We start from the raw sequence: 12,589 nt of genomic DNA on the forward strand, positions 1-12,589 counted from the left end.
GCTTCAATAAGAAAAAAGAAAAAAAGATTTAACTTATTTATGTAAAATGATTCTAGCTGCAGGCATCACCATCACTACTTCCCAAAAGTTACACATAAGTCTTGCACTTTGGCTAATAATTTGATTAGCATGATTAGAGTTGGTTGTATGTTATTTTTGTGAGGGCTGTAAATATATGTATTTCTATACTACACATTTATACCGAAATTCATACTTATGTAGATTTCTGTGTATTTTAGATTTGTTGACAATAACCCTTGAGTACACTAATGACATACACGAAAGTGCAAAAAGCTCCCTCTAAATGCAACATATTGAGATCTGGTCGTACCTCAAATATTGTTTTATTAGGTGTATCGAAAGCCTGGTATAAAGATTCCTAAGAGAGAGAGAGATAACATTCTTCATATAAAATGAAATACAAACTGTTCCACATCAGTCGATTACTGCTTAAAAATTCCAATAAGAATAAAATTTTCCTGCAACTGTCCCAATGTAAATGACAACATAACAAATCAGAACAGACAGCTACAACTTCACAATATAGTTGTGATTGTAATTAAATATGGGGTCCATTCAATTAGCTATGATTCTTCTCACCCTGTGAGTAAGTGCGCACATAAGCAGCACTTACGGTAACCCCAAACTTGCAGATTTTTTTGCACAACCCCACAGGGCTGTGTACAAAGATATATGAGATCACTGGGTATGAGATTTGAATGGACACTATGTAAATGGCGCAGATGGCTGGGTTTCCCACAACATTCATAAGCCTAGTTCTCAAGAGTTTGAAATCAAACAGAACTCTGACTACTGGGATTGAAGCTGGGAAGGTGCCAAACCCTGTAGTATGACAGATTCCCCTAGAACATTGTCTATAAGAGGGGGGAGAGGTACCTGCCAAGAGACAAAGTGGTTAGGAAGTATGAGTTATTTGTACCCAGGAGTGATGGGAAGGAAAAGGAGTTAGGAACATTTCTGTAGCACCATGGTGGACACCACAGCTGACCTGTATCTTTTCTCCCCATCAGGACACAAGTCTGGTGTGAAAGGGTTCTTCAGCAGAGAGTCAACACCAACTAAGAAAGTGCCGGTAAGTAGACATACGCATTACCATTTCCTTACAGAGATGTGGAAAACAATATATCCACCTTCATAAGTACAAAATCTGATAAGTCACCTTGTGTTGCATCCAACAAGATCAGATTTTCTACTTGTATTTCCTGCTTAAGTTTTATTACTTAATTCTAGAAGAAAGTACAGTAGTTTGCCAGTTACAGTTTAAGGGGTCTTTCCAGCAAGCAACATTTTACTTAAATCATGCAGAAAGGAATGCTCTGCAGGAACGGTTTAACGTTGAAGACAGCACAATTATCTTCTACTTTAAAGCCAGATTCCTACAACAAGCCATTGCTCTCTACAGCACTAACATATTCTGCTATACAGAGGAGCAGGAGCACGTAAAAAAATGTGTAAAAGCTTACTTTATATAACGCCATCTCAGAATTGTGTATTACAAATAAGTCCTTCTTTCAGCCGAAAACTGCAGGGAAAGAGGGATCTCATCCAATTTGCCCCTTCCGCTGGCTGAAACTCCGTCACTGGGGTGCTCCCTTTTTAGACTAAATCCAAATATCAACACGTAGAAATGTACTACATATTAGGTCACGTAATCACAAGGGTACTCTCCAGTTTTAGTTGAAAAACATCAATATTTTTTATTTTTCATTTGTAAACAAAAATGTAGATCCGAGTTGCATTTGAAGAAAACCGACATTTAGTTCTAAGAATAGACCTTTTTCAAGGTTTGCAATCCATATTTAACATATTATAAATTCACCAAGAGTCATATCAACAGCAGTCTGCAACAACCTTCATCAAATGCATCAGGCCAGGTCCCACATATTAATACCCCTCCTCCAATTCTAAATGTTAGTGAAACAAGAAAAACGGACATCAATCCATATATATATACAAAGTAAAAATGTACTCACACTACATCCAAATGCCATGTGCTGCTCCAGATTCCCTGTCCGCCACCCTCAGTCCCACAACATGCACAGCTCGTCCTCAAACCATAGGAACGTCACCAGAGTGCCTGCAGCGTCATAGCCCAGTGCCCCATTCCTGGACCACTGAGCTCAGACGCCTGCGTCAGTACAACAACCACTGCCGCGCATGTGAAGTGGCCATGCTTCCCATCCCTAGAACGCAGACCACAGGGCATGTGCACTGCAGTCTATCAGTAGAGAGTATTGAAAGAAAATCATAGGGACGTTATTAGAAAGCCTGTGATGTCTCAACATAGCGAACCATCCCTGGACCACTGAGCTTAGACACCAACATCGTCATATCAAATATCTGGTTTGTGACCGCCATGCATGCCTGGTGACCATACATCCCATCCCTGGAACGCAGACCACAGGACATGCACACTGCAGTCCACCTCACTTCATTATACCAGAACACAATGTATCAGTAAGAGATATTTGGTAGCAAAGACAGGACTCTCCGATTGGCACATAGCACCAGGTTTATGTGCAGTAAATGATGCGTTCAATATATAATTATTTTGTGTAGAATAATTTTTCTTAGGGTAATCAATGCCTAGGGATCCAGCCATCGTAACACATGTCAGTGATAATATACCAACAATTCCAATAATCATAGTACAATAAGTGATATATAGACACCATATGTAATAAAAATTCCTGAGAGACAATAACGGAAAACAGAACAAATATTTTGTATATTTACAATCTTGACCTGAGGATATAGTAAATCACTAAGGCAACCTCATCCACATCATCATGAGGCAAGGACCACTATTATTACACATCTCAAACTCATACTTACTCACTGGTATCACCTAGACAAGGAGCATAGATTAGACTATATGCAAAGATACCCATCAAATACCACCCTATTCACCTCCTCTCAGAGGCCATTGTTTATCATAACAGTGGAATATGCATGTTCAAAAGACCTAAAAAAAACTCAATGCCATCCTTGCATAGACTATATACATACTGTATCTCTATGGCAGAAAAACTGATAGGAGATTAAGCTCCTTAAGACCCCTAGGTGAAACATTGTCAAGACGACTGATCCATCCACTTTACCTTTGATGCAATATCCTTATGTGATCATCTACATGAACCAGGGGAGGTACCCAGTAATCCTGCACTTGAGTGACGATATCTGATGGTCTTTCTCAATAAAGTGTCGGGCTACAGGCTTATCAGACACCCGTGATTGTAGTGCTGCCTGAATCTATGCCCTATGGTTCACCATTCTCTCTCTAAATGTGCATGATGTTAACCCAACATACTGTCATAGAGGGTGCACGGACACATCAGAATATACACAGTCCATCAAACAGTGTAAACAGTATCTTATCTTGATCTGTTTTCCTGTGTATAGGTGCGGGAAAGAGGGTCCTTGTAATAAACTCCTACATGTGGTGCAGTTACCACAACTAACACATCCCATTTTTTTGCAATAACCAATCAACTCCTTTTGGGGGGTCAGGGTTCAGCATCGGTCTTAGTAACAGCTGCTTCAGACTAGGGTTCCTTTTGAACACCACCATTGGCAGTCGTGCCCCTTTCATTCTTAATGTTGCGTCAGTGGTGAATAGTGGCCATCTCGTGTTTAATGTCCTCCTTGTAAGATTTGCTCTATCATTAAATTTAGTGGAGAAGATCATACTTCCACCCTTTAGTACTCCCTTTGGGTCAGGCGACATATACTGTATGTTGTTTTAGCATTTTCACGACTCCTTCATATTGCCCTTCGTGTGTATCCACGCTCAATAAATCTCTCACTCATCTCCCTGAGTTGCTTGTTTGCGATCACACAATTCGAGTTATTCCGAAGTACTCGGAGAAATTTGCGATTTCAGGAGACTGTTCTTCAACGCTGGAGGGTAGAAACTCTGTGCATGTAGGATAGTGTTTTGATCTGTTTGTTTTTGGTACAATGTTGATTATAACTTTCCTTCAGACTTGAAGATTGTCACATCTAAGAAATGTATCTCAGTCGTATCAACAGCTGATGTAAACCTCACCGGATGGGGCAATCCATTTAGGGTATCCACCATGTTATTAAAAGTTTCAACACTCCCTTTCCAAAGCAGGAACACATCGTCTATAAAACACTTGAAAAAGATGGTGCTCGATCCATACAATGGCATGATGTAATTCGGCTTATGTGCCGCCATGTTTAGGTTTGCATATGAGGGTGCCAGGTTGGATCCCATCGCTGTACCCAGGCATTGCATGTAATATGTCTTATTGTGCCTGAAGTAGTTGTTGTCCAACACTAACTCAGCTAGATTTAAAAATATATTCAGCCGGAATGGGGGTATGTGGTTGTTTAATCAGAGTTTCACAGTGCATTCAGCCCCTCACTGTGAGGTATGATTGTATAAAGTGAGCACACATCCATAGTAGCTAGCAATACGTCATCACCAGAGTATTCAATTAAATTTAGTTTGGCAAGAAAGTCACTAGTGTCCTTGATGTGGCTAGGAGTGTCAGCCACCAGAGGTTATAATATCTGGTCTATAAATCTTGCTATGGGCTGTAACAATAATCTGCAAGCTGAGATAATGGTTCTCCCTGGTGGTCTAGTGAGTGTTTTGCATATCTTAGGCAAGGTGTACATTATAGGGCTAACTAGGTGGTGAACAGTCAAAAATTGGAAAATGGTTTCATCCAACCAACCGCTCGACAAGCCCACAGAAAGCATCGAGTTGATTTTATTCTTGATTGCTTTAACAGGATCCGATGACAATTTTTCATAGGTATTACCCACAAATATTTGTCTAGTGATCTCATGATCATAATCGACCCAGTCCTGGACCACCATCGCTCCACCCTTGTCCACTGGTCTAATTACCAAGCTATTATCCTCACATAAGCGCTTCAATTCTACCCTTTCACGGGCAGATAAATTGTCATGACTATTGTGCGCCTCCATTTATCTTTGTTCATACAGTGCAATACCCTATGAAAGAAGGGCTTATCAGGAGTGTTGCACCATGAATATGTATACTTTCTGGACTGTTTAAAAGACACAGATTGGGCAAATTTGGTTAGCCTGTGTGTTTTTGAGTTATATATGTACGAGGTATATCTATTAAATAACGAGACTGATTAAATAACTCATCTTTATTTATTGGTATTACAAATTTAATGTCTGTCCCCATTTGTACTAATACATAGCTGTAGTCTTGCTTTCCACTGGTCGAAAGCATGGAGCAAATCAATTTCTGTTAGTTGTTTCAACATATCTGCCATTTTCTTCTTTACAGCATCAACTGATTTAAAATGTGTCCCTTTAATCAATGATTTAACTTTTGGGAAAAGATAAAAGTTGCAAGGTGCTAAATCGGGCGAATATGGAGAATGTTCAAGTGTAGTAATGTGATTATCGGTCAAAAACTGCTTCACAGAAAGTGCTTTGTAAGCAGGCGCATTGTCCTGGTGAAGAATGAAACCATTTTTCCACAGTTGCGGCCGTTTCTTTCTGACTCTTTCTCTCAGCTTTTTCAAAACTTCCTTATAATAATGCTGGTTACTGTTGTGTCTTCTGGAACCCATTCTTGCAAAATTACACCCTTGATATCTAAAAAAACAATGAGCATTGCTTTGAATTTTTACTTGCTTTTTTCATTCTTGGTGATGACTGTGTTTTCCAGTGCATTGACTGTTTTGTCGCTGAATCTTTTGTGTCACTCAAACACACGCGCACGAGACAGGCAGTCATTCCCATAGGCCGTAGTAAACATTGGAAAACATTCTGTTGGTGTTTTGTTGAACTTTACTAAAAATTTAAAATTGACACGTCGTTCAACTTTTAAACTTAGCATTTTTTCGGCACTCTACAAAAAAAACAACCAAATTAAATGGCGCCTCACAATCAACTGAACGTCATAGAGTGTTGCTGCTTGTCATGGAATCACAGTCTCGTTATTTTATACACATACCTCGTATATGCTATACAGAGATGAGGCATGTGCAGAGCAGGCAGTATTTTTGGACGACTAAAAAGACTGCTAAGGGGACTTCGCAGGGACAGCGGTTAATGCAAACACTGTCCCGAAGAAGTTTTTCCTGAATAGTAGAGAATAAAATAGAGAAAAAAATTTTTGTCAATGTTGTCCGAAAATATTCGTGACAACATCATCTCTGTTGCTGAATACAGCCCTTAATATATATATATATATTTATTTTTGACTACTACATTAATAAACCCATAGTCCAGCATATCTTACTTCACTCACATTGGGGCTATGTACTAGTGGTGTTGTGTAGTTGTGATGTGCGGCTGCACATCACCATTAACTATAGTTACTGAACTCCTGGATTTCGACAAAAAATCTGCGATGATGGTGGTCACTAGGTGCGTTAGAAACAGTCGGAATGCTGGCACCTATGGCCCAGTACACCTAAGTGAAAACTCCATACAGTTGTACAGTTTCTCTATTACTCCTGGGAATACCTTTATACTTTATATCTTAATCCTACTAGTACGGTTCAACTATAGCTCTACTGCTCCTGAGAGTACCTTTATACTGTGTATTTTATTCCTAGTAGTACAGGTGTACAGTGTTCCTATTACCTTTATACTGTGTATCTGTACTCCTAGTAGTACAGGTGTACTCAGGGTCGGTGCAAGGTTTCTTGGCACCCTAGGCATATTTTTAGCCTTGCCCCCCACCCCATCCTCGGATAGCTACACAAGTCCTTATACAGTGCCCCCAGCAGTGGTCCCCTCTATGCAGTGCCCCCAGTAGTGCCCCCAGTAGTGCCCCTTATACAGTGCCCCCAGTAGTGGCCCCCTATGCAGTGCTCCCAGTAGTGGTTCCCTTATGCAGTGCCCCTTATATAATGCCCCCTGTAGTAGTCCCACCTACGCAGTGTCCTTTATATCGTGCCCCAGGTCGTGGTCCCCCATTGCAGTGCACCTTATATAATGCCCCCAGTAGTAGTCCCACCTACGCAGTGCCCCTTATATAATGCCCCCAGTAGTAGTCCCTCCCTGTGCAGTGCCCCTTATATAGTGCCCCCAGTACTAACCCCCCCAGTGCAGTGCCACCAGTAGTGGTCTCTTCGATGCAGTGTTCCCAGTAGTAGCAGTGCCTCCTGTAGTCTCCCCCCCAGCTGTGCCCCCAGTAGTAGTCCCCCACCTATGCAGTGCCCCCAGCAGTAATCTCCACCTTTGCAGTGCCCCAAGTAGTGGTCCCACCAGTGCAGTGTCCCCAGAGGTAATCACCTCCCAGCAGTGCCCCCAGTAGTAGTCCCCCACCAGCTGCTCCAGTAGTAGTCCCCCCCAGCAGTACCCCCAATAGTAGTTGTGCCCCCAGTAGTAGCCTCCCCCCAGCAATGCCCCCCAGTAGTAGCTTCCCCTCAGAAGTGCTCCCAGTAGTAGCCTCCCCCCAGCAGTGCCCCCAGTAGTAGTCATGCCCCCAGTAGTAGCCTCCCCCCAGCAGTGCCCCCAGTAGTGATCTTCCCCTCCAGCAGTAATCCCAGAAAGATAAACACGGAAGAAAAAACAAAACACTACCCTTACCTTAATCCCCGCTCCGGCGTCTGCTTCTCTGTTCCCCCGGCCGGCCTGCTCTTCATGATGGGAGAGACGTCATGACGTCTCTCCCCATAGGCAAACACAGGGGGGTTTTCCGGCTGCCTGGAAACCCCCCTCCCCCAGCCCACACAATGACCACAATAGAAATAGTAATATAATAGAACTGTACTAGTGCTGCATGTTCTTCTCAGTATCACAAATGAAATAATTAGCACCACCTGTGGATCTTTTAACATGTGTCAGCCAGTGATAAATAACCTGGGCACCAACTAGGAGATCTGGAAAACATGCACTGTAGGGATGCACTGCTATAGAGCCCAATATATATGTCCAGGGCAGTGCTAGGTTCTTCTGCTACTCCTCTAGGCTCCTGGACTTGCTGCAATAGTCTGGAATGATGCCCACATCTAAAATAAAAACATTCAGCTCAGGCTTACTGTGATTGCTGTTCCTCTATATGCTGGAATTATGACACACAATATACTTTGTATGACGCATATTAAAGCTGGTTAAGTGCTAATTATGCCCTCTTCATGGACTGGCCACACTCACTCTAAAATCAAGCATTTGGAAACCCCCCTCTAGAAATCCTGCGTTTGCCACTGCTCCCATCACTCACTGCGGGAGCCAGAAAATGGAGCTCATGAGTGAGCTCCAGCCCAGCTCCGGCAGTGGACGCAGCAGCCGATGAGAGTCTGTCTGACTCTCATCGGCTGCTAAAACAAACACACAGCTGCCGGCGCTGCACTTATGTGCGGTCCACACTACCTCCCTGCAGTGGCTGGCGCTCTTAGGCAGCTGCCTAAGTTTGCCTAGTGGTAGCGCCGGCCCTGGGTGTACTGTGTTTCTGTTACCCTGGGGAGTACCTTTATACTGTGTATCTGTATTCCTAGTAGTACAGGTGTACTCTGTTTCTGTTACTCTGGGGAGTACCTTTATACTGTGTATCTGTATTCCTAGTAGGGGTGTGTACCGGCAACTTTTCGTGTTTTGTGTTTTGGTTTTGGATCTGGATCTTTCTTTGTGTTTTGGATCTGGATTGGTTTTGCCAAAACCACCCTTCCGTGTTTTGGGTTCTGGGTTTTGTGTTTTGGATCTGTATTTTTTTGAAAAAAAGCATAAAAACAGCTAAAATCACAGAATTTGTAGGTTTTTCTGCTCCTATGCTATTATTAACCTCAATAACCTTAATTTCCACTCATTTCCAGTCTATTCTGAACACCTCACACCTCACAATAGTGTTTTTATGTCCAAAAATTTGCACCGAGGTAGCTGGATGACTATGCTAAGCGACACGAGTGGGCGGCACAAACACGTGACCCATCTAGGCGTGAAACTGCAGTGGCAGACAGGATGGCAGTTTGAAAAACTAGGCCCCAAACTGTACATAATGCAAAGAAAAAAAAGAGGTGCAAGATGGAATTGTCCTTGGGCCCTCCCACCCACCCTTATGTTGTATAAACAGGACATGCACACTTTAACAAACCAATCATTTCAGCGCCAGGGTCTGCCACACAACTGTGGCTGAAATGATTGGTTCGTTTGGGCCCCCACAAAACAAGCTGGCAATTAATCTGTCCCTGCACAAACTGGCTCTACGGAGGCAAGATGTCATCCTCATCCTCCTCATCCACCGATTCCTCACCCTCTTCAGTGTGTACATCTTCATCCTCACAAAGTATTAACTCGTCCCCACTTGAATCCACCACCACAGGTCCCTCTGTACCTTCTGGAGGCTGGTCTCCCTGGAAGAGCTGATAATTCATTTTGATGAACATCATCTTCTCCACATTCTGTGGAAGCAACCTCCTATGCCTTTCGCTGACAAGGTTCCCGGCTGCACTAAACACTCTTTCGGAGTACACACTGGAGGGGGGGCAACTCAGGTAAAATAGAGCCAGTTAGTACAGGGGCCTCCAAATTGCCTCTTTTTCCTGCCAGTACAGGTATGGACTGTCTGACATGCCTACTTGGATGCTGTCACCGATGTAATCCTCCACCATTCTGTCAATGGTGACAGTATCATATGCAGTGACAGTAGACATGTCAGAAATTGTTGCCAGGTCCTTCAGTCCGGACCAGATGTCCAAACTTGGTCCTGCCTGCCCTGCATCACTGCCAGCGGGTTGCTTAGGATACCTAAGTTTTTTCCTGGCAGCCCCAGTTGCGGGAGAAAATGAAGAAGGAGCCGTTGACGTATCATGTTCCGCTTCAGCTGACAGTGTGTTCACCAGCAGGTCTTTGCACCTCTGCAGGCTTGTATCGGCCGGAAAGAGAGACACCACATAGGCTTTAAACCTAGGATCGAGCACGGTGGCCAAAATGTAGTGGTCTGATTTCAACAGATTGACCACCCTGGAATCCTGGCAAAGCGAATGAAGGGCTTCATCCACAAGTCCCACATGCCGAGCGGAATCGCTCCGTCTTAGCTCCTCCTTCACTTTCTCCAGCTGCTTCTGCAAAAGCCTGATGAGGGGAATGACCTGACTCAAGCTGGCAGTGTCTGAACTGACTTCACGTGTGGCAAGTTCGAAGGGCTGGAGAACCTTGCACAACACGGAAATCATTCTCCACTGCGCTTGAGTCAGGTGCATACCCCCTCCTTTGCCTATGTCATAGGTGGATGTATAGGCTTGTATGGCCTTTTGCTGCTCCTCCATCCTCTGAAGCATATAGAGGGTTGAGTTCCACCGCGTCACAACCTTTTGCTTCAGGTGATGGCGGGGCAGGTTCAAGAGTGTTTGCTGGTGCTCCAGTCTTCGGCACGCAGTCGCTGAATGGCGAAAGTGGCCAGAAATTTTTCGGGCCACCCAAACCGTCTCCTGCACGCCCCTGTCGCTTTTCAGAAAATTCTGCACCACCAAGTTTATTGTGTGAGCAAAACATGGGACGTGCTGGAATTTGCCCAGATGTAATGCCCGCACAATATTGGTGGCGTTGTCAGATATCACAAATCCCCAGGAGAGTCTAAGTGGGGTAAGCCACTGGGCGATGATTTCCCTCAGTTTCTCTAAGAGGTTGTCGGCGGTGTGCCTCTTACTGAAACCGGTGATACACAGCGTAGCCTGCCTTGTAACGAGCTGGCGTTTCTGAGATGCTGCTACTGGTGACGCTGCTGCTGTTGCTGCGTAAGGTGATACATCTACCCAGTGGGCTGTCACAGTCATATAGTCCTTAGTCTGCCCTGTTCCACTTGTCCACATGTCCGTGGTTAAGTGGACATTGTGTACAACGGCATTTTTCAGGACACTGAGGACACTTTTTCTGACATTTCTGTACAGTCTCGGTATCGCCTGCCTAGTGAAGTGGAATCTAGACGGGATTTGGAACCGGGGACACACTACCTCCATCAATTGTCTAAATCCCACTGCACTAATGGCGGATACCGGACGCACGTCTAACACCAACATAGCAGTCAAGGCCTCAGTTATACGTTTTGCTTCAGGATGACTGCTGTCGTACTTCATCCTCCTCGCTAAGGACTGTTGGAGCGTCAATTGTTTAGTAAAAGTAGTGGTGTTCCTACTTCCTCTCTGGGATGATGAACGACTCCCAGCAGCAGCAACAGCAGCAGCGGCAGCAGTAGGCGTAGCAATGCAGGATCCTCCGGAGGAATCCCGGATAGGAGAGTCAGTCATGCCAGTGACATGGCCTGCAGGACTACTTCCGATCCTGACTAAGGAGGAAATTGACGAGGAGGGAGTTGACGGTGTGGTTTGCAGGCGCTTGGATACAACAGGACAACGGGATTTAGGTGTCCCTGGACTGCTTATGGTCTTAGCCAAAGTTTCTGAACTTGATTTTTTATGAACGCGCTGCAGGTGCCGTATAAGGGACGATGTTCCTAGGTGGTTGACGTCCCTACCCCTACTTATTTCACCTTTACATATGGTACATATGGCAAGACAGTTGTTGTCCGGATTTGGATAGAAATATTGCCAGACCAAAGAGGTGGAATGTTTGGTCTTCTGCCCAGGCATGACCGTGATGGGCTTTTTCATCCCACGGACAACAACTGTCTCCCCCGGAGCCTGATTTAAACAAACCACATCACCATCAGAATCCTCCTCGCCAACTTCCTCCTCAGCGCCAGCTACACCAGTATCCTCATCCTGTTGTACTTCAACAGTGACATCTTCAATTTGCATATCAGCAAGTGGACTGTGGATGCTCCTTTCAGCACTTGCAGGGGGCGTGCAAATGGTGGAAAGAGCCACCTCTTCCCGTCCAGTGCTGGGAAGGTCAGGCATCGCAACCACCACCACACTTGGACTCTCCTTGGGGATTTGTGATATCTTCTTAGAAAGCACAGTTCTTCGCTGTGCTTTTGCCAGCTTAACTCTTTTGATTTTTTTAGTGGGAGGAGGGCTTCCATCGTCATGTGAAGCTGAACCACTAGTCATGAACATACTAGGGATCGACCTTAGCCGTTCCTTGCCACTCCGTGTCGTAAATGGCATATTGGCAAGTTTACGTTTCTCTTCAGATGATTTAAATGTTTTTTTCAAGGTCATTTTCCTGAACTTTGTCATTTGGGATTGTATGTGCCCTCTACTATGACATTGGGCATCGGCCTTGGCAGACGACGTTGATGGCATGTTATCGTCTATGTCATGACTAGTGGCAGCAGCTTCAGCACTAGGAGGAAGTGGTTCTTGATCTTTCTCTATTTTATTTTTATCGGAGAAAGTTTGGTCCTCCATTTATGTTATATCGATTTGATATATACGTGCGGCTAAACACAGAAAATATTTTTTTATTTTTGCTGGAGAGTAGTGCACTTTGTGGGTTACACCAGCCTTTAAGAAATGAGCCAGCCGGCTCTTTACTTATGGGACACAGACGCACGCTTGGCGCTGCTCCTTTGTTGATGCACGTGCGGCTACTGCGCACACAAATCACAAACACAGAAAATAATTTTTTTTTTGGTTTGGACTGGAGTGTACTTTCGGGGGTTACAGCAACCTTTAACGGTCAAGCCAGCCGGCCCTTTACT

General features: G+C 44.3%; 1 protein-coding gene across 1 annotated transcript in view; it reads left to right on the top strand.

The window, feature by feature from the left end:
• The window catches only part of SLC15A2 (solute carrier family 15 member 2), a 104,317-nt gene that overhangs the window by 17,409 nt on the left and 74,319 nt on the right, over nucleotides 1-12,589 (top strand). Inside the window, exon 2 of the mRNA XM_088473685.1 lies at nucleotides 1,032-1,093. Coding sequence (XP_088329811.1) covers nucleotides 1,032-1,093 — 62 coding nt within the window. The remainder of the gene's footprint in view (nucleotides 1-1,031; nucleotides 1,094-12,589) is intronic.

Source organism: Taudactylus pleione, unplaced genomic scaffold (assembly GCF_031769625.1).
Source record: "Taudactylus pleione unplaced genomic scaffold, aTauple2 ptg000138l, whole genome shotgun sequence".
NCBI lineage: Eukaryota > Metazoa > Chordata > Amphibia > Anura > Myobatrachidae > Taudactylus > Taudactylus pleione.